At 35.1% G+C, this 22,392-nt stretch overlaps 3 protein-coding genes across 4 annotated transcripts; 1 reads left to right on the forward strand and 2 right to left on the reverse strand.

Moving 5' to 3' along the window:
• The first annotated feature begins 5,815 nt into the window (after nucleotides 1-5,815).
• On the forward strand, nucleotides 5,816-8,030 carry LOC140892144 (eukaryotic translation initiation factor 2 subunit alpha homolog). Of its 2 annotated transcripts, XM_073300911.1 has the most exons (7): nucleotides 5,816-6,275; nucleotides 6,737-6,793; nucleotides 6,872-6,958; nucleotides 7,072-7,218; nucleotides 7,304-7,408; nucleotides 7,492-7,590; nucleotides 7,735-8,030. In XM_073300911.1, the coding sequence occupies exons 1-7, from the start codon at nucleotides 5,901-5,903 to the stop codon at nucleotides 7,882-7,884; spliced, it is 1,020 nt and encodes a 339-aa protein (XP_073157012.1). In that variant the 5' UTR covers nucleotides 5,816-5,900; the 3' UTR covers nucleotides 7,885-8,030. The 2 variants fall into 2 exon arrangements, with proteins under 2 accessions (XP_073157012.1, XP_073157018.1); XM_073300917.1 differs by lacking the exon at nucleotides 7,735-8,030 and having other exon boundaries at nucleotides 7,487-7,577.
• Nucleotides 8,031-10,794: 2,764 nt separating this feature from the next.
• On the reverse strand, nucleotides 10,795-11,991 carry LOC140874405 (uncharacterized). The gene has a single exon (XM_073277691.1). It carries the CDS (start codon nucleotides 11,989-11,991, stop codon nucleotides 10,795-10,797), a length of 1,197 nt encoding a protein of 398 aa, XP_073133792.1.
• A 3,428-nt stretch (nucleotides 11,992-15,419) lies between these two features.
• LOC140874406 (FCS-Like Zinc finger 1-like) lies at nucleotides 15,420-15,899 on the reverse strand. Its single transcript, XM_073277693.1, has 2 exons — nucleotides 15,703-15,899; nucleotides 15,420-15,603 (listed from the first exon to the last, which is right to left on the reverse strand). Exons 1-2 carry the CDS (start codon nucleotides 15,897-15,899, stop codon nucleotides 15,420-15,422), a joined length of 381 nt encoding a protein of 126 aa, XP_073133794.1.
• Nucleotides 15,900-22,392: the final 6,493 nt, after the last annotated feature.

A 22,392-nucleotide genomic window follows, 5' to 3' on the forward strand; every position in this document is an offset into this window, starting at 1 on the left:
GCTGATAAGTGCATTTTGTGTGCATTATTTCGTGATAGGTTTATATCCATTTTGTTTGCATTCATATTGTTTTTATATGTTTTAGTGCATGCTTGTGTATTTCACTCCTCGGGTTAATTTTGTAGGAAAATGAATTGTTGAAGAGTGAATTACGGAGCAGCTTTGTTCAAAAAATCAAATTTAATTTTGAAAAGATCCAAATCCGATCTCCACTGTTCAGAATGAAGTTCAAGATTTTTGAACCTGCTGTCCAAATTTCAGTTCGATCCGACGGCTAGAACTTAAGATATGAATTTTTAAAAATCGTCGCTCGCGGCAGAAAATGCATGGCGCGCGAGCGAGATTTGAGCTCGCCCGCGCGCGAGTCAGAGTTCCAGAAATCTGTTTTTTTGTTCTGCGCGCGCACGAGACTTCTTCTAGGCGTGCGCGCGGGTTCCGGCGTCAGACTGTTCTGAAAAGTCCTTGTGTTGGAAGGAAATTAATTGGTATGGGTTCCGGACTATATAAATAGAAGATATATCATATTTTTTAGGGTTCTAGAAGTTCCAGACGACAGACAGAGGCGGCGGCTACGGGCGTGGAGATTGAAGACGCTCCATTAGAGTTTTTCTTCTTTTCTTTTCTTCTTCTTATTTTTATTTTTGAATTATTATTTTTAATTATTGAGTAGTTTATTTTCAACCAAGACGGCGTGATTGGGCCGAACAAATTTATGTAGAAAACTTGGATGTTTGTTTGGGATTTTTCAGAGTTGATTTTATTTTATTGATTGTCAGATTTATATTTGTCTTGTGAATAGTCTGATAAACTATTTGCTTGCATGTTAATCGATTCCAAGTCGACAGAGGAGGTTTTGATTTCGATCACTTTGATAATCATCATATTGTAAAACAGACTAGAAATAGAATTCGGTTTCAGTGTACGGTTGGGGTGTAAACTGAATTTTCACAAATATTTAATGCACTCAAATTTGATTAGAATTATGAAAGATTAATCCGTCAATATTTGAGTAGGTTTGATTGTTCTAAAAATAGACCTTTGAACAAGATAGGAGAATTCATGTAATTTAAGATTAAATCTGAGTCCTGAATCGGCTACATGTTACATGATTTGTTCGGTACCTGCGTGTGTCGTGGTTGTCTCGTTTTAATTAAATTTTCCTTTATACTATTTTAATTCTTATTTGTTAAGCAGTTTTTTATTTTACATTCTTATTTTATTTAAATCAAATTGCTCTTTATGATTTTGTCTAGATTAAGTAAAATAATTAATTCTTGAGAATTGACTGCAGTCCCTGTGGGATCGATACTTGGACTCTCTGTCCACTTTACTGTTACTTGACCTGGTACGCTTGCCAGTAGATTTATATCACATCGATTTAGCCGGTCAAGTTTTTGGCGCCGTTGCCGGGGACTGTTTAATTAATATTAGGATAGATTATTTGCTTGAGACTAGATATTTTATTATTATTATTTATTTATTATTTATTTATTATTTAGTATTAATTTTATTGTTTTTTACTTGTGAGGTACTTGGAGATGGATGATGGATCATCGAAAGGTGTTCACAAGGTTTGGTCAACAATACTTGGAGTCATTCTATGCTGCTTGGGGGAGATTCAACGATTTGGCGAACCGATTTCGATGCCATGATTTTTCAAACTACACTCTATTTCAAATTTTCTATGGTGGTTTGGATGAGCTAACAAGAAGTTGGATAGATTATGGAGCTTGGAAAACTGGCAGTCACTTGTTCAACAGAGATTATACCAGTGTTATGCACTTGTTAAATGATATGGCAGATTTTGACTACCATTGGAATTGTGATCCTTCACTGCAAGGTTGAAGTCATTAATATCCTCCACAATTCTACTCCACAAATCAAGAAAGAGTGTATATGGCATTTTGAGGATCATGTGGCTCAGTTGGAGAACATGGTGCGACAACAGACAGAGATAAATCAGTTCTTAGAAAGCCGCATCAAGTCTTTGAGTTTTTTGGATGAACAGATTGCGCTTCTTAGAGAACCAATTTTTGAGATCTGCCAAGAGAATGAAGTAATTGCACCAGAACATGAGGAAATATTTTTTGAGGAATCTTCATGGGAATAAGAGCCAAACATGACAGTGGAGGAGGAAGAACCATACAAGGAGACAGATTTGACATCGTCAATGTTTTTTACTTGTACACCATCAGAAGATTCGTTCTTGCCATTGACGCCAACTCCACAATATTGCATCCTCTATGAGTTTCAGCCTAGATTCGGAGTCTCCTTCCAAAAGAAAAAATTCATGTCAAGTATTGTTGGACCGACAAGCTTAAACTGCATATATCATGCCAAGCTTGAGGGCGTAGAAAATCAAAACCCATACGTAGAGTCGTATGATTCTTACTATGGGCGACAACCTCTCTTTGATGGTTGCTTCTTCATAGTCAGGATGTAGACTATAAACTTAGCGCTGGCTGGGAGGCAACCCAGTATTCTTTACCTTGCTTTTTAGTTTCTTTTTGCTTAGTTTAAAATTTTCTCTTTATTTTAATTTTTGCTTCTTTCCCATTACAGTGTGCCGTGCCTGACTGATATACCTAGCCTGCTGCTACCGCCCCAGCTATTACTGCCAAGAAGAAAGAGGACGAATACGCAACCATTGGAGTGTTATTTTTATTTTTTCATTATGTGTTTGTTTTGTATTCTGTTCATTGTTCTAAAGCATTGAGGGCAATGCTTTGGATAAGTATGGGGGGTAGATTAGTTTTTTTTGTGTTGTTGTTTGGATGGTATATTAGTTTTGTTTGTGTTGTTGTTTGCATTCATTTGGTCTAGTTTATTGCATATAGTTCGTATTCATGCATATCATTATGTTTTGTGTTTATGTTGTGTGAATAAGTAGAATGATGACTATTGGCCGATGATGATAGAGTTGTCAAAAAAAAAAAATTTAGAAAATGTTGCTGTTGATTGAACATGAGAAGCTGTTGGTTGAATCGTGAATCATTTTTAAGCACGCATGTTAGACTAGTGTAATGTAGCGACGTAATTGATGAAGTTCATGTTTGCTTGACCATTGCACGTTAATAGGTGTTTGTTGTTCATGATAGTGCTTTGGATTCTTGATAGTTGTTAGACATTGCATGTATGATCTTGGGCGTACCTATAAAATTTTTGAAAAAACTTTTATTGAAAATTAAGTTAACTCTATCCGGGTTACGAGAAGAGATTGAAATCCTAATCTCTTATTCTTGACTAAGTATGCGGATTCCATGGAGTTGAAAATTTGAAATTTTAAAATAACAATTTCATCCGGGCTTGGACAATGATTGAAATCCTAATCTTTGTTCCATAGCTAAGTTTGCGGGTTAAATGGGATTGATGCTCCATCCGGGCTATAGACGAAGGGATTGAAATTCGAATCCTATCTTAGTTATAGCTAAGTTTGCGGGTAAATATTGGGGCTTATTAAAACTACCAGGTGCAAAATCCGAAGGTACGTAATTACTCTCAAGAAAGTGCATGTTTTTGTTTGGGATTGTTGAGATGACGGAGTGCTGGATTGTGATACTTGCATTGAATTGTCATAGGTCGCTAAGCATTCTTAGGACAAAATCTTTTGAAGTTGCATGAAACTGGAATTACATGGCACACACTCACGTTTACGTTAAACTGACAGTGTATTGTGAACAATCAAAAGTTTTTGTGGTTTTTAGTTGTTGAAGTTGATACTTATCAGAGGCTATGTTGTTCATGATTCATTCTTACTTATGTCATTGTTTGTATTTTGTTTTTGCATATCTTGCTCGAGGGCGAGCAAAGTTTAAGTATGGGGGTGTTGATAAGTGCATTTTGTGTGCATTATTTCGTGATAAGTTTATGTCTATTTTGTGTGCATTCATATTATTTTTATGTGTTTTAGTGCATGCTTGTGTATTTCACTCGTCGGGTTAATTTTGTAGGAAAATGAATTGTTGAAGAGTGAATTATGGAGCAGCTTTGTTCAAAAAATCAAATTTAATTTTATAGAGATTCAAATCCGATCTCCATCGTTCAGAATGGTTCAAGATGTTTTGAAGCTGCTATCCAAATTTCAGCTCGATCCGACGGCTAGAACTCGAGATATGAATTTTTCAAAATCGTCGCTCGAGGCAGAAAATGCATGGCGCGCGAGCGAGATTTGAGCTCGCCCGCACGCGAGTCAGAGTTCCAGAAATCTATTTTTTTTGTTCTGCGCGCGCGCGAGACTTCTTCCAGGCGTGCGCGCGGGTTCCAGCGTCAGACTGTTCTGAAAAGTCCTTGTGTTGGAAGGAAATTAATTGGTATGGGTTCCGAACCATATAAATAGAAGATATATCATATTTTTTAGGGTTCCAGAAGTTCCAGACGGCAGACAGAGGCAGCGGTTACGGGCGTGGACATTGAATATGCTCCATCAGAGTTTTTCTTCTTTTCTTTTCTTCTTTTTATTTTTATTTTTGAATTATTATTTTTAATTATTGAGTAGTTTATTTTCAACCAAGACGGCGTGATTGGGCCGAACAAATTTATGTAAAAAACTTGGATGTTTGTTTGGGAATTTTCAGAGTAGATTTTATTTTATTGATTGTCAGATATATATTTGTCTTGTGAATAGTATGATCAACTGTTTGCTTGCATGTTAATCGATTCCAAGTCAACAGAGGAGGTTTTGATTTTGATCACTTTGATAATCATCATATTGTAAAACCGACTAGAAATAGAATTCAGTTTCAGTGTGCGGTTTGGGTGTAAACTAAATTTTTTTTTCACAAATATTTAATGCACTCAAATTTGATTAGAATTTATGAAAGATTAATCCGTCAATATTTGATTAGGTTTGATTGTTCTAGAAATAGACCTTTGAACAAGATAGGAGAATTCCCGTAATTTAAGATTAAATCTGAGTCCTGAATCGGCTACATGTTACATGATTTTTTCGGTACCTGCATGTGTCTTGGTTGTCTCGTTTTAATTAAATTTTCTTTTCAACTATTTTAATTCTTATTTGTTAAGCAGTTTTTTATTTTATATTCTTATTTTATTTAACTCAAATTGCTCTTTATGATTTTGTCTAGATTAAGTAAAATAATTAATTCTTGAGAATTGACTGCAGTCCCAGTGGGATCGATACTTGGACCCTCTGTCCACTTTATTATTACTTGACCTGGTACGCTTGCCAGTAGATTTATATCACATCGATTTAGCCGGTCAGACGCATTCACCGACAAATTTTGTGAGACGGATCTCCTAATTAGATTATCCATTATAATGTATTATTTTTTTATGCCAAATTGTATAACTCTTTACTCTAAATATGACTGAATTTGATCCGTCTACGGATAAAAACCCATGAGACTGACCAACTTGATTACCTATGATTATGAATATATGTACGTGAAAAAAATAGTCTTATAGTATATGGTCTTATGAGATATGAGGTCGAACTAATATATATATAGAGTCAAAAATAATATTTTTTTACAGGTCGGGTTAAATTTCATTAATATAATTCACTTTCCAATATCGGAGTACTAATTAACTTGACACTTTTCGTAGGGGATAATTTGTAAAACATTCTGACATATATTTATTTGTGAAACAAGTCGATTCTACGATATATTAGATCAAAGAGAAGATTTGTCTCATTTCATTAATCCATAAAACAATCTTAGGAGAATTTTTAGCTTTTTCGTGACGGATTAATTATTTTTATATTATTTTTATTACCGCCCTAAAATATAAGAGATGAATAAGGGAAAGATATGTTGAGAATCTGTGCATATATTTACATGCTTCGTACTGATCATACGTTCTTCCTCTGAGCATTCCGTGTTAGTATACTAATTGCTCTCAAAATCACAAGCAGAAAACCTCGAGAAATCGAATCGGCCATGGCTCCCAGTCTCGATTGCAGAATGTACGAACAAAAATTCCCAGAAATCGACACCCCAGTGATGGTACAAGTGAAGAGCATAAACCCCGACACCTGCGCCTACGTGTTGTTGCTGGAGTACAATATCGAAGGGATGCTCAGCTTCACAGAGCTCTCGCGCCGCCGCATACGTAGCGTTCTGAGTTTGGTTCGTGTCGGGCGGGTCGAGCCGTTGATGGTTTTGCATGTCGACCCGGAAAAGGGTTTTGTGAATTTGAGTAAAAGAAGGGTTTCTGAGGATGATGCGAGCAAGTGTGAAGAAAAGTTTAATAAGAGCAAGCATGTTCATTCCATCATGCGGCATGTTGCTGACACCTTGGATATTGATCTTGAGGTGATTTTTCCTTCAATTTTTCGTTTAATTGTATACTACATACCTACCCCTCTTTTGTTCTTCGATTGTCTGTGTTTTTGGGAAGAGGGTGTGTGTATTTAGGTTTTCTTGATATTGTGAGGCATGGAAAATTCATGGGTAAAGAGACTGTTTTAAGGGCGGGTGGATAAATCTTGCTATTGTGAATTAATTACATTCAATGATCCCATCGACGAAAGTTTCTTTATCAAGAAATAAAATCAACTCGGTTCGGGATATGAGCAATTATACAGCCAGCCCCACTTTCTTGGAGAAGAAAGATTCTTAGTCATGGTTATCGGTGCAGGCGGATCCGATGGCCTCAACTGTTAGTCTTTCTTTTGTATTACTCATTCTTGAATCCACCATTGTACATATGATATTGTTTTTGTTAAACGCAATGTCATGTTCTTCTTACTGAAGATGTTCAATTGTTTCATCAGGAGTTGTATACTCACGTTGGATGGCCTTTATACAAACAATACGGCCACGCTTTCGATGTAAGATTTAGATTTTGTGCCTAGCTTGCTAGTTGAAAAGTAATATGAAAATCTGAACATATGGTAGATATGGCGCAGGCTTTCAAACTCATTGTCTCTGATCCTGATTCTGTTCTTGATCCTCTCACTCGTATAGTTGAGGAAATCAGCGCTGATGGTGAAAAGGTATATGCTTTTTCTGATCAAACTTATCACACATTCAATTCCAAATATCTCTCGTTCCATGCATGTTTCTCAAACGAGTTATCTTGGTACTGATTTCCATTAATCATGATCAGGTGACTAAGGTGGTTCCTGCTATCTCAGATGAAGTAAAAAAAGTGTTGGTTCAAAATATTAAACGAAGAATGATTCCACAAGTCTTGAAAATCCGAGCTGATATTGAGATGAAATGCTTTGAGCTTGATGGTGTTATCCACATTAAGGTTTGTTTACGGCCGTTCGCCTAATCGTATATAACCTTGTACATTTACTCTGCGCTGTAAAAACTTGTTTGGATTGTTCATCTAGAATGCAATGCGAAAAGCTGAAGCTGCTGGTAATAAAGATTGCCCTGTAAAGATCGCATTAGTTGGTTCTCCATTGTATGTGTTAAACACTCAGACATTCGATAAGGTGACATACATTTCCTCTTTAAAACATGTGATCAGATTCTAAGCCGGTCATCTAACTTTCAGTTGAATATTCTGCTAGTGCAGGAACAAGGAATAGAGACTCTAAATAGAGCAATCGCGGCTTGCACGGAAGAAATAGAGCAACACAAGGGGAGACTCATAGTAAAAACAGCACCAAGACTAGTAAGCTCCATTCTCTTGAAATCTAGAATTGCCAGTTTACATGTCTTCTTTTGTCTTTGGACAAACTGTTCATTTGTGAGCTAGCCATATAGTTTCTTGAATTTGTTTGTTTGTTTGTTTTTTTTTGGTACTCGATGAACTTAGATGAGTGATCGAGAGGATAAAGTGTTTGCCGAACAAATAGCTCAACTAAACCTCGCGGATGATGATGCTAGCGGCGGTGATGATACTGATGATGATGGAGGAATGAAATTCAATGAAAATGATGATTCAAGAATGGAAGATGGCTACTAGCTAGCTAGGAGAAGATGACACTAAGTTTTGGGGCATTTTTGTCCTCTGCTTGTTTAGTTTCTTTTGAAATCACCCACATAACATTGGAACAGAATATGAAACTGGCAATTTTTTTCTTCTTTTGTAAATTTTTTGAATGCTCTTGGTACATAACACAGGGAATTTTACCATTTTACTTGGATTTCAAATATTTTTTGAATTAGAGTTATTGCTCAATCAAATTCCGGACTTCAATTATTTCAGATCAAAACATTTACAATCAGGTTCTCAGTTCATTGACGAATTTAACCCATAGTAAGTCCTTGTTGTAAAGTAAAGTCCACTCAGTACAAAGAACATTTGAAAGTGAATTTTCTATTTATTAAGGCTGACTTTCAAGTCAAAATTACCAATCAATCTGAATTATTAACTATATGAAAGATAATTATACTTATTTGTGATTAAGCACTTTAACTTTTAAATGGCAAACAAATGGAAATTATATAACAATCCCAACTTAAGAAAACCATTAGTAATTATTAATTAAAAAAACTCAAGTAAACAATTTTTGTAAGAAAACAAATTTAATAGTTTGTAAAACTGTTTATTTGACGGTTGATAAATTGTTTTAAAAAAATTTGAGTCACCCAATTTATTTTTTAAGATTTAAATTTAATGTTTTTCACCAAAATATCTCCATGTATCTTATCATATCTCCTATATCCTCAATCTATCAAATCTATACGCACAAAATGTTATTCCTTTCAATCAACCACATCGGACCTACACCTCCATTTTCCATAGCATCATATAACTTTCGGCAATTATGATAATTAAAAGACCAGATTTGATATTATGAGCATCCAGATGTGCATTTATATGTGCACTGCTGACGTGACATCCTTTACATCCAATATGTGAACGTCACATCAGCAGGTGCACACATAAGTGCACATGATAGGTGTTCATAATATCAAAACTCATTAAAAGACATCACTTCTTTAACTTATATAAAATAAGTTCATCCACACATTCTAATTACATATTTTTTAAAATTAAATTAAATTTCTTATTAATTCTAAAAAAACTTATGAATAATATCATATCAGTTTATAAACTTTTTAAATAAGTTTAACCAAATACTCATCTTAAACAATTAACTCGAAGAAGGTTATAACCCGAGAATTCCAGTACTTAGACAAAACCAACATCTCTATTGATCTTCATTTGAAGATGAGCCATGAATGACAAAGCAAATGTGCCACTTTTTTTCTGTTTTCATTATTTCTGGAAGTCTCATAAATCATAATCCAAGAAGAAAATATCACAGAAATTGAGGACCCCATACATTTGAGATATCCAACAAATTCTCAGTTCATATCTAAACATAGTGGGTGATTCCATAAAGTTCTTGTCCTTTTAAACCCGTTGGGTATAATCATCTACACCAACATCATGGTCCATGCAGTTTCCCAAGACTGCCTTTTTCTTTTGTGTCCTTTTGCATTTCTGTCCTATTATCCCTCTTCAGTCTCCATCCTCAATCCTGTTTTCTGCATTACACCACTGTGCTTATAATTCTTATTATTTTATTATATAAATTTTTTTATATGTAGTTTTTATACGACGAAAGCGTCGCTGAGATAACGTCTAGTAGATCCAATATGCGAGCATCATCATAGTCTCACACAGATGGATGTCCAAAGTGAGTGTCACTACCTCAACCGGTGCTCACACAGGTGTTCATGATAGATGTTCATCGTGTGAAAACTCTGTATATAAATACGTAAACATGGCCTACGAAAATCATTATTGATTCATTGAATAAAGTTAACATATAATCTTGATGTGTTTCTTCAAGAAATCATGGAAAACAGTGGGGGGAATCCAAAAGGGGAACAGATCAGAAGCCCGACTCAACATATACTTGCTTCTGTAGAACCAAAGAGCTATTCATGAAGTTGCATATTTTATTGAAGGATGTGATACTTACATCCCAATACATAAATTTTTTTTAAACACTTGTATTATTTGGTATGAAGAATATTAAGACGATGTATTTTGTCATTGTCTACCAAACATGTGCAACATTTTGACTAAACTTGAGGCTCATTTTTCTTCCTCCTTTGTTTTGCCTTCTATGATATATAATGATTAGACAAAAGTAATTTGTGGGGTGGGGGATTTGGGTGGGCTTTGGTCCTTCACTCCTAGCAAATGCTAAATTAGTGGCATGTGAGTTCCACCCCTTTGTTTAAATCTCCTTTTGGCCATTGCAATTGGCAGCACATAAACATATAAAATGGCTCCTGGATTGAGACATCCAAGTGGATTTTTAGTCTCAAATCCAACATATTTTGTACGAAAAGTTGCAACAAAAACCATGCAATAAAGTAAGTCATCATAACAATGATCAAAGAGGAAAATGATCTCTTGCTAACCAGCATATAGGCCTTTCAGGGACATGGCAAAATGGAAGTTTTTACACCACACTTTCTAGACATAAATCATCTTCCTAGGGATGGGACCATAATTTTAGTTTAGGTGTGGAAAATGTTTAAATTTCTGGTTAACATGTATATAAACTTGTTGTTTCAACCGGCCCCTCTGGTTTAAACTTTGGACCATGTGTGGCTTTGGTAATGGGCACAAGAAATTGGTGTTTCAACTAGAGAACATTGTGCGAAAACTAAAAACATCCCAATGGATTCATTTATTCAACTATATTCAAGTAACTCAAATCCAGATCACACTGAATTGCAGAACTGAAATACAAAGCCTATAGCCTCAACTTTTAACAACAAAACAATTTGGAACAAATGGAATTGATATAACATGCAATTGGTGAACAAGTGCAAGAACAATATTATAGAACAGAGCCAAACATATTGGATTAACACAGGTGAAGAACATTAAAATAACCCCTTAATTTCAGCCACTCACAGCTAGCAATGAAGGGATTGCATCCAGATTAGGAGTGGGATTCTTGGTTGAAGCATCACTCCTTTTTCCAGTAGAAGGTTTAACAAAAGCTCTCATTGGGCTTGCAAATGCCCACACCCAGCTTTTACTCCTCCCATGGGAGATATGATCCATTGATGAATGAGTTTGATATGCTGTTTTCCCATTTACATTACTACTCTCCTCCTCTGTGGAAGATGAAACCAAGTAGGAAGAAGATGAATTTATCATAAAACCACTGAAAATCCCACCACATTTTACTCTTTCTTTTATGCAATCCTGCCCATTCTTGGTATTGTTGCCACCATTTCTATGCAGCGGGGGCAGCTTAGGCTTCCCTTCTCTATGAGACTCTACTCTACGCAGAGTACAGTCCCCAAAGCCAGTTGAAATCCTCTCAAAGAAGTCCCCTGAAAAGCTCCTACTCCCACAACCAACAGATCTGGATCTAGAAACCTTTCTTTCATATGAAGGGCTGTCATTTTCATCAATCACCACAAAATCTTCCCTCTTTTTCTCCATTGATCTGATAGCAGATGAGGATCCAACAGTACTAGGTGTTGCGGGTGTGAAGTTGGAATCTTTATTAGAGTTGGTATCACTTTTAATCTTAGTGGTGGAATTCTTGGACAAGTAAAGAAATGACCAAAATCCTCTTCTATGAGGGCTGTAATCTTCAGGATAGTTCAAGACATGCATACCTCTTCTTGGAGTTGTGGTGGACTTGCTTCTCTTGAAAACAATGCTGGCGGAATCTGCATTCCCTATCGCTCCATCTTTCTTCTTTCTCCTGTGAGTCAAAACAAAAGGAAGTCTTGATCTCCTTGTGTAATAGCCATGGTAGCTACAATCACTGTTCCCACTCTTACTGTCGGCAGATGAAGATGAAGCAATGGACCGGAGCTGGAGGGCGGAGCCGCCGCCTAAACCGGCAGCAGCTGCGGCGGTCATGCTTCTGCTACCCCCAATATCAGATCTAAACGAAGGAGATGGCGATGAAGAAGAAGAGGGGCAAACAGCTACAGAAAACGAGGAAGAGATTAAGTTTCCGAGCTTTTCTTGAAGGCAGAAAGCACAGATCCCACCCGGGGTGCTGTTTTTGTAAGGATGATTCATACATTGCATGGTACCATCCCCAATATCTTCATGCACAACTTCCATCACCATTTTTCCACTAGACAAACTCGAATCCCCAGATTCAAGAAACCACTCGATCCCAAAATTTTGCAAACCCCCCGATGCAAAAAAATTCAATCTTTCAACAAGAACCTTCGCTATCCTCCCCCTACCTCTTTCCCGTACGTACAACTCATCAAACCCACAATTTCACTTCAAGAAAATGGCTTCTCCAACCGAAAAAAAAAAAAAAAAAAAAAACTAGCATTTGGGGATGAGATGCAGAAGGATGGTCAAAGGGATGACAGTTCATTAATGATATCGAATGCAAATAATGGAATTGATTGAAGACTTGATGAGAGAGGACACGTGCAAACAGATTATTTTACACCCCATCTCGTTAAATATGGCAAGAAAAATTAAATCTAAATTTTATATTTACATAAATTACTCCCAAAAAATATTCACATTCACATGCAAGGACATTAAAAAAGGGGGGATTGTAGCGGCGGTGATATGCATGCAACCCAGCAGAAGTTGCACCTTAGTTCTTCTGTCTTTTAGTGCTTTGTCTCTTTTACATATATATTCTCCATCATCTAAAACTTATATATATGTCCATCTTATATACATCTATAATGAAGTCCAAGATTGTATTTTTGGGTCAGCCCCCTATGGCTCGAACCAAGCCCATATTAAAGTGGGCCGATTGGTGGGCTGGTCCGACTCAGCCTACTTGGAACATGGGTTTCAATGTTTCATGGGTCTTGGTCATCCCGGGTCATTTCTTTGTTTAGATTTCAAGGGACAGTTTTGGGCCTAAGGAAGAGGCAAAAGATAGTACAAAATGTCAACTTCGGAGTGAAGTAGATTGGTTGGGTTGGTGAAAGGTGTCACACATTAGAGGGACAATTCCAAGAAAGTACTGTGTGCTTCCGCATATATGATTCCTAAATTTTGGTCCACCTCTTTGTAAGGTTCCTAACATATTATTGTCCTAATTCTTGATGCCAATGTCCATGATTTGATTATATATACTACCGAGGAATATTTTAGGTCGACTATATGATAATTTTCGGTGAGTCGACTCGACTATGTGAGTAGGTCTATATATGTACGTGACTTCCTTGTGTTGTGACGATGATGAAATGTTGTGTCTACCTAAATTACATATGAACTGGTGGTTGGTGTGGTTATTATGGCCTATGCATGGGCTAAACATATTCGAGGCTCGATATATTCGACGCTCGATTCGTCGTAGTTACGCATTTAATTAAATGTGTAAGAGGAGCCGAAACCGTCTACGATGAGACTTTGGAGCAGGCCGATCGAGGTTTGACTATAGCATGTTGTTATCGAAATGATCCGACGATTACATTAGCTAGAGTGGAACATTCATGTAGAAAATATCCAATATGACTTGTATAGACAAAAATACCTTACATTATATTGGTTGCTCGCCTGAAATTCACGTTCATTCTTATTTCTTACATTCATTCTTACATAAAGTTCAAACTTCAAAGAATGCCATAAATTATTTTTAAAAAAAATAGTAGGGTTCATTGCCTATGTGAGATCCGTCCTTCCATTCGGGTCGACCCTGATCACAATGCATATGAATTTATATGCGCGCGCACATATATATATATATATATATATATATATATATATATATAAATATAAGATACACGTGAAGAACATTGGATTAGATATATATTTATAAATGTCTAATAAATATTATATCTGATCAAAAATATTTTTCAGAAAAAGTTTTATAACTAAACATATGGGATATAAAATTAAAAACAAAAAAGGAATTGTGTTCATATAAGATATAGGTATAATCATTTTTATTAAGTTATCACAACTAAAGAGAAGGAATGTAAATACAAAAACTGAAAATATATCATGCTCATATAATACATATGTACCATAATCATTTTTTTTTCTTTGAAATTACAATTCCTTCAATCTGACGCTCTTGCTTTTATCTTTATATTACCTTTGTGATATCCGTTCTTTCGTTAAGCTCGATCCAGATCAAATGTTTATTAATATACATATATATATATATATATTCAATAATGGTACTAACCCAAAATGGGGAAAACCTAAACCTGGAATATGACAAATTGAAAACTTTTTATTATTGGTATTATTACATGATATGAATAATTGTACTTCGTGAAAATAATTAATCGTACGATTAACTTGGGATCCCACAAACATGAAATATACTTTCGACAGTTGTCGTCATGTAGGCATCCTTCTTTTTCATAATTAACTTGTGCATCACACGTGTTCTGTGTGTAAAATATTATATATGCATATTATATATTGTATATTGAATAATTTGTTAATTTTATAAAAAATGCTATTTGTACACATTGAGTTACACACTGCACATGAAATTACAAAATTATCCCTCAATTTTATTTGAAAAAATTCTTTTCAAAATAAATTGAGGATTTTTATGTAATTTCAAGTGCAATGTGTAACCCAACGTGTAAGCCTCGTAATTTTAAATGGTACTTTAATTTCGATTCGAACTCTTGTTTGCGTTTTGATAGAAGTTAAAACATATGTTCACGAAGGACTAGAAATATATTTAATTTATTTAAACGCTTGCTTGTGTTAAGTCGAAGAACTACTCCAAATATATTTATTTAATAAATAATCATGTTATATTGCATTTAATAAAAATGTTATTGTTCGAAAACAAACTCACGAACTATTGAACAAAACATTTAAACTCAAGTGTGCTCGAATCTGGTAATTAAAACACATGCAATCAAATACTTAATTTTACAGACAGAGTCGAAAAATTTGTACGCCAAGACTCGATAAAAGTCACCCTACGGTTTCATGATCTCAACAATACAAATATTTTTAACATCTAATATATTTGTCATATAATTGTAAATAACTTATATATGTGTCACATTTTGTTGTCATTTGTTACAATGACGTACGTTGCGATTTCAAAAAATGAGAAAGAAGTTGTTGTTGTTTTTTTTTTTTTTTGGAAATAAAATGAGAAAGAAGTTATTCTCAAGCGTGGAACGGGGATTCAAATCATATAATAAACACACAATATTATCATTATTTACAGAATAAATATTCAAAACTTTATAATATTATAAATTTTTCTTTTTTCATTTAACTTACAACATATCCATCGTAGTACCAAAATTCAAACTAGAACCTTTTTTGAACCTTCAAAATCTTAAACCCAAAAAAAGAAAAAAAAAATTAAGACCATCGGTTAATTACTTAATTACCCCTCAAAACTCCCTCCCAAGCCTCCATCCCATCACCAAAAAAAAAAAAAAAAAACAGAGGATCCATAGATTCCCCATTTCCATATTTGGGCTACAAACCCCAATGGCTTCCTTGTGGGGGAGCAGCCCAAAAGAAGGAACAAAAACAGAGGGGTATCCAGGTCATAAACGAAACTAAGAAGGGGCAGAATGGGAAAATCATGTGAACCAGTGTATTTTCGCTGAAGGCGAAGATGAAGAAGAAGAAGAAGAAGCTTTGATGGCGGCCAAGGAACAGTTGTAGTCTTTGGTAGCACCACCGATTTTGTCTTGGGTCTCCTGATCTTCGTCCATGAAGATCTGCCTGCACCTACACTCCACGCTGCAGAATGCCATGTCCCCTCTGCGCGCATCATATTAATATTATATATCATGATGATTCAGATTTTTTTTTTATCTATTAATTAAAATACTGGGTGGGGGTGGGGTACTTTAGACTTACTTGTACATGTAGAGATCCTTGGATGGCGAGAGCTTCTGTTTGCAGAGGAAACAGTAGTCGAGAAACCCAGAAGGATTTTTGGTCCAAGAAAAGCCAGAGAGGGTGGATGGTGGTTTAATAAGGGTTAATCCTTTGATGATGAGTTGAGGGCATTTCTTCTCCTTGAAGTTTTCCAGTATTACGCTTAGACCCACCATCTCATGTTCCCTGGCGGTGGAATTTCTGATGAGAGATGATATATATAAATAAATAGAGGGGAGGGGACGTGGGTTTGGGGAAAGATATACTCCAATTTATATATAATAATTATAATTCAATATTTTTTTTTAGCTAGACTACTAACTTTTATTATTAAAATTGAAAATTAATAATTTTCCATACTTTCCATCAATCAACACAAAACATTTTACAGAGCGTATTTTATGATATTGATTTTTTTTTATTTGATTCCAACTCAAAAATAAAAAAAAAAAAAAAAACTAGACTAGACTAGATTTCTTAGATCATCTCACAAATATTTTTGAATAAAAAATTAATAATTTTAACATAAAAATAATATTTTTTCATTGATAATCTAATTAAAGAGATGTCTCATAAAAATTTACTCGTGGAACAGTCTCACGTGAGTTTTTGTGTTAAAAAAAATATTACTATTTGTGTCTAAAATATTATTCCTCAGTGCAAATATAGAGGTTTCTTGTGAGATATTTTTACGGATATATATGATACATGTGAGATGTGCTGACTTTCTATAAATAAAATAAAAAGAAAGTAATATATTTGATATACAAAAAGTAATATTTTTTTCATTAAGAAGAATATATTACAAAATTGACCATTAAAATTGTTTTATTGATTCTATATATATTTATTGATTATATATATATATATATATATATATATATATATATATATATATATATCAGATCCACTCGTTTAAGAAGGCGTCCACGTTCTTTTATAAAAACAGGACATAAATAAGGATTTATAATAATCATAATTTTTTTAAAAGTGAGAGATAAATCTACATACAGTATTTGACATATATTAGATTAAAAAAAAAACATGTATATTATCTCGTTTGCTAATTGCTAAAGTCAGAGTTATTATTATTATTTTTTCCGAGTTATGTTTTAATAGTATGGTAAATATAATATTGATATGAAATTATTTTTTATGATTAAATGACACATATTATTTATGTGTTTATTGTTAAATAAACAATATTATCGTAAAAACATATCAAAATAAAGGGACCCATTTTTCTGTACATAAAAGGCGAGACGAGTTAGCGTAGCTAAGACAACGATCTAACCTGTTTCGCTTATTAACCGCCACGTATTCAAAATACAGAAATATATGTTATTTTGTCGTTTAGCTGGCTATTACAGTTTTTACTGTGTGTGTTCTGAATCGAAAGATTTTATTTACCCAAAGTGGATCCAAAGTAAAGAATCTCTATTTTTTGACAGTTCCTTCAATCTGGATCTTGGGTGAATATCCTTCTTTTTTTTTTAAATGAAATATTTATTATTTATCTGACATGCACTTATTACTCGTTGTCCTTTTTCTTCAGAATTTTGGGTTTCTATTGTTTTTTTATTTAAAAAATGGATTTCTAATTTTAGTTAGGTGTTTGTAAGTTATTTCATGTGCTTTCAAAAATAAAAAAAAATTATTTCATGTGGTGGAGTTAAATTATTTGAGATAAATATCTTCGTTGATTTAAGGGCGAATTATTTTAAAATCTTCAAACCCAAACATTTCTTTCTCTTAACTCCCTATACTCAAATTTCTTTGTTTCAACTCCCTAGTGGTGCCCAAATTTGTTTTAACAAAGTGTTTAGCATTTAATCCTTTGTACGTGGCATTGTTTTACCTATCGAACCCGTTCAGGCCAAGCAGAACTATCGGTTACGCAAGGTTTTCAGCCGATATACTCTGGATTAGGGTCCAACATGCTTTCGTAAGATGAATTAAATTCAAATACCTCTTTGACCATAGTGTCGTCGGGTCATACCTGCCGAGTTTTACGAAGTGCTCCTCACACTCCAACCACGCAGTCGCAACAGATGGTTTCTGCACAAGCTCCTTCAACGACACTCAGCACAGCCTTAATTCGTTTTTTACCTTAAGGCGTATGGTATATGAATTTAATTATAAAATATGAGCATGAAAGAACAAGAGACTTTAGAAAAATTATTCAGATATAATATTATTACATAAATCAACTCCTTTGAAGAGGAGAAGACAACTTGTTTAGCTACTCATAGTAGCTTTGTTCTTCAAATACATAAACAGAAAACTTATTACAATAGAAAGAGAAATATTACAACAATTTATTTGTAAGAAAACTGAAGGGAATGCTCGATGTCTTCAGCTTTCTTGAACGCTTGTATTTATAGCTGAGGTTCCACTCGTATCACCGAAAACTTCAGGGAATCTTACAGCTATTTTGTCTTGTCCTTTTATGTCATTATTAATGGCATCTTTAGCTAGTGGATGAGTCACCCGTTATCCACCTTGTCATGTTATGCCATTATTGATGGCATCTTTTGGTGGAGGAGTCACGTGCTGTCCTTTTTTTTTGGGCTCTATCTTCCTCACATGCCTTTTTTATTGTTGTCGGGGCATTTTCTGCTTTTGCAGTGGTCCCCTGAAAAAACGCATCTTTAGTGGTCTCTGTCCACCTTTGCTTGTCTCGGAAAATTCTTTTCGATCCGTTCGGGGTCTGAAGTTTTTTCCGAATTCTGGCTCCTTCTGGTTTGGACACTCTGGGCAGATGTTTTCTGACCATCTTCCGATATGAGTCATGTTACAAAATTTTCGGTGAGTCTCTTTACTCCCCGGCAGCTTGTTGTTCCACAAAAAGTTTCTCTTCTTTTCGAAGAGTTCTTTCGCAAAAGCCGTAGTTTTTCCTGTCATTGTGTTTACAGGAATGATCCGTTCACAGAATTCTGATAAAATTTGAACGAAAACTTGACCTTGTCCATCTCGGTGAGACAAACCCAAATACCCCATGCCGTTCTGGTTGAAATTTCATCTTCTCCAAAAGTGGACACTAATGGTATTTCTTCAGATAGGGGATCCTTGATGAATTTTTGATTATTCATGTCAGGTCTCCTCAGCTTGATGAAATGAAAGGGCTCGTGTGATCCTTTCCCAGTTGGTTTTGGAGCTGCACTAAAGAAATATAATTCAAGCACATCTCCTCTGGACAAATGGTCGTTATTTGCCCATGTTTCTTGGACTGCTTCCTGAATTCATTTTGGTAACTGTGATATCTCCGGAAAGCTTGGTGACGTTGTATAAACTGAGGTCAAAGCCCCAAATTCATACAAGAGCTTTACATCCTTAGGATTGACATTGTTTTTTAGCCAAACCCTTGGATATATCCATGCTACATAAACCCTGCAAGTGTTAGGGTTAATTTCACTTCTTGTACTTAATTTCTCCCACCTCTGTTGATATACCTGAAATGGAGAAATAATAGCTGGGTTAGTATCGATCTTAGATTTGCCTTTGTCTGTGTTGGGCCTAAGATTGATCTCTTCCTCTTTTACCCCAGAGGCGGAGGGTTGACTTGATGAGTTATCCTCATCAATTGTTGCTTCATCCAAATCATCAAAGGCTGATGATAGATTCACAATTGTTTCTTGAGTTTTAGATCCGTCAACATCTTGTTTCACAACCGGTGGTTGTATTTCTTGTTTTTGTAAAACCAGTGGTTTTATCATATCTTGTTTATGATAAACCAATGGTTTCTCTATAGCCTTCACAATTGGCCCTTGAATAGCAGCCCAAAGTTGTGTTTGAGCCTGCATACATCCTGTAATTCGATTAGATACTTTGATCCGATCAGCTTGTTGTAACCTGCCGGCCATTTCAGCATTAATGGCTAACTGGTTGAACTCGGTTTGAAGCAACCCAAGGTGTTCCCTGAGATTCCTCTGCATTTTTATGATGGAATCCACGTCACTGCCTTCCATCTCTTGTTAAGAAATCTGCAAGAATATTTTCTTGAGATTTAATAATAAAAATATCAAAAATATAATTTTGACATAATGTTTGCCATCTTAATAACCTAGCTTTCTCAGGTTTAGATTCAATCTTATTTCTTAGGAAAGCTTTTACCTGGGTGTTATCAACCTTGAGTGTGAATTTTCTAGCAAGTAAAAATAATGGCCATTTTTCGAAAGCCCTTTTAACTGCATAAAATTCCTTCTCGTTGATATGTCATCTGATGGCCTCTGATTCTGAAAAAATACCGCTACAGTATCTGCATGGTATTTCTCCATCTAGGGTGATCTTGGTAAGGACTGCTGCCCACCATTCATCACTGGCATCCGTGAATAACACCAGATCATCTTCATCTACGGGTATAGCCATTTTTGGGAGATTCTTACATATCTTCTTTAATTGGTTTACCCCTTTAGTATGGTCATCGGTCCATATAAACTTAGCATCCTTTTTTAACAAAGGACTGAACACATTTCTGTACATTGCTAGGTTGTTAATGAACATCCCTGCAAAATTAACTACTCCAAGAAAACTCTGGAGTTGTTTTACGTCTTTGAGTTTATCTGGAAAATTCTTTACCTTTTTCACAATATGGGGTTGTAGAATTATTCCGAATTCATCAATCTCAATACCAAGGAATTCAATTTTCCTTGTTGCTATGACTGCTTTCTTTTCAGATAAGACCAATCCCTCTTGTTTGCAAATTTTAGAGAAAATCTCTAAATGTTTAACGTGTTCGTCGATATTTTTTGATGCTATAAGAATATCATCAATATAAACAAACATAAAGTTGAAATAATCCTTAAAAATGTTATCCATCTTTTTTTGAAATATCTGGGGTGCATTAGCCAATCACATAGGCATAACTTCCCAAATATAGTGTCCTTGTGGAGTAGAGAAGGCTGCGAATTTCTTACTGCCTTCTTCCATTCTTATCTGGTAGAATCCAAACTTACAATCAAATTTTTAGAACACTCTGCATTTCGTACACAACTAATTAGATGTTCTCTACTGGGTATGAAGTACCCATCAAACTCCAGAATTTTATTAATACCTTGGTAATTAATAACTAACCTGGGTTTTCCTCTTTTTATTTTACCATGATTTTTGACCAGAAATCCTGGGCTGCTATATGGTGAAACTCCTTCTTTGATTAGACCAAGGTCCAAATATTCCTTGATAATCATTCTCATATCCCTTTGATCTGTTAAGTTCATCGGGATAGGCTTATATCTGACGAATTCATACTCTTTGCCTTCCTTTAGAGTAAGACTGGCTTTGAGTTGATTTCTATCCCACCATGCCAAATGATGTTCGTTATAACTTTCTTTGAGCCTCTTTTTGACATCCTCAAGGGATACCTTATTTTCTAACTCTATATCTCTGTGATGTAGAGTTACCTTGAGAAGCTCCATATCCTCTGTTTGAAGTTCTTGTTCTGTTGTTATTTTCAACATGGTTTCTCCAAACCTTCTTGGATCTTTCATTTTTGGGTGAAAAAGTTGTCCTTTATCACCACGCTGGCTGCGAAATATTATCGGTAATTGTCGATAAAAAGCAACCTTGAGTTTTTGAACGATAATTTTATGATCACAAATTGTAGTGAACATAAGCCTTCTTGACTCATTGTCTTGTGTGTACTTCTTAAACATTTGTAAGAAGTTATTTCCCAACAGGATATCAGCTCCTGTATCATGGAAATAGATTGGTGGTGTCTTTACCTTGTACCAAGGTGTCTGACCTGCTCCTCCCATAAGGATCTCTGCTTGTTTTATTCCTTTACAAAGAATTAAAATTCTTTTAGAGAAATCTCGTCCAGCAATTTTTGGTAATTCTTCTTCACATTCTTCAGGGAAGACTCCTCTTTTTGCTGTACAAATTCCTGCTCCCGAATCAATATAAGCTGCAAAGTATTCAGCCTTATATTGTTCATACAACATCCCTATCGAAATGTATATGGAGAATGGACTTGTTGTCATTTTTTAAAGGGATTACTAAATGGCCCTGCCATTTTTAACAGCATGTGTTGTAACTCAGTAATCCGATTAAGACTATTCGCCTTTAGTCTTCCTAAGGCTTCAGAAGGTAGAGTATGGTTACTCCTTTCTATCTCTTCAATGCGTTCTAGTAAATCATGTTCATGACTTACTAATTTTAACAATTGCTTCTTCCTCTGTTTGTAAACAGAGTTTTCGAATCTGATTAAGGGATTGTCCCTTATCCAATTCTCTTGGTTTTCCATTTCGTAGAATTCTTATTAAATCCTCCAAGTCTTTTCTTTTGCCATGAACTCTATTCCTTTTTCAAGGCGTTTCCATGGTTTATGGTCCTCCACAAACTCTAGGCCAAGAATGAGCTGATCCACTTCTTTTCCTGGAATTTCACAGATTTGAACTTCCAATTCTCCAATATTTATCAATCCTTGGTAAGTTCCTTTTTCCTGTTGTTCCAAATAGTAAATCGAGTTACAAGGGAACTGGTTCCGATGACTTGTAATTTCGAATACTATTTTTACTTCTTTCCATCCTTCTGGAGATCTAATTTTTCCTATTATAGAGAACTCTTTTTCTTCTGGTGGAATTTCTTGAATAGGAGATTTGTCCCATCTCCTACTTGTCATTCGGTTTCCTTTGAAATATAACCTTCGAGGTTCTATTTTAAGGTCTCTGT

This window comes from Henckelia pumila, chromosome 1 (assembly GCF_033568475.1).
Source record: "Henckelia pumila isolate YLH828 chromosome 1, ASM3356847v2, whole genome shotgun sequence".
NCBI lineage: Eukaryota > Viridiplantae > Streptophyta > Magnoliopsida > Lamiales > Gesneriaceae > Henckelia > Henckelia pumila.

Bases quoted from the DNA above. Each gene is read 5' to 3' on its own strand.
- LOC140892144 (XM_073300911.1), top strand. From the start codon at position 5,901: ATGGCTCCCAGTCTCGATTGCAGAATGTACGAACAAAAATTCCCAGAA. The intron at 6,794-6,871 runs GTAAGATTTAGA...GATATGGCGCAG, and splicing joins AATACGGCCACGCTTTCGAT to GCTTTCAAACTCATTGTCTC. The intron at 6,959-7,071 runs GTATATGCTTTT...AATCATGATCAG, and splicing joins TCAGCGCTGATGGTGAAAAG to GTGACTAAGGTGGTTCCTGC.
- LOC140874405 (XM_073277691.1), bottom strand. From the start codon at position 11,991: ATGGTGATGGAAGTTGTGCATGAAGATATTGGGGATGGTACCATGCAA.
- LOC140874406 (XM_073277693.1), bottom strand. From the start codon at position 15,899: ATGGTGGGTCTAAGCGTAATACTGGAAAACTTCAAGGAGAAGAAATGC. The intron at 15,604-15,702 runs GTAAGTCTAAAG...TGATGCGCGCAG, and splicing joins AAGGATCTCTACATGTACAA to AGGGGACATGGCATTCTGCA.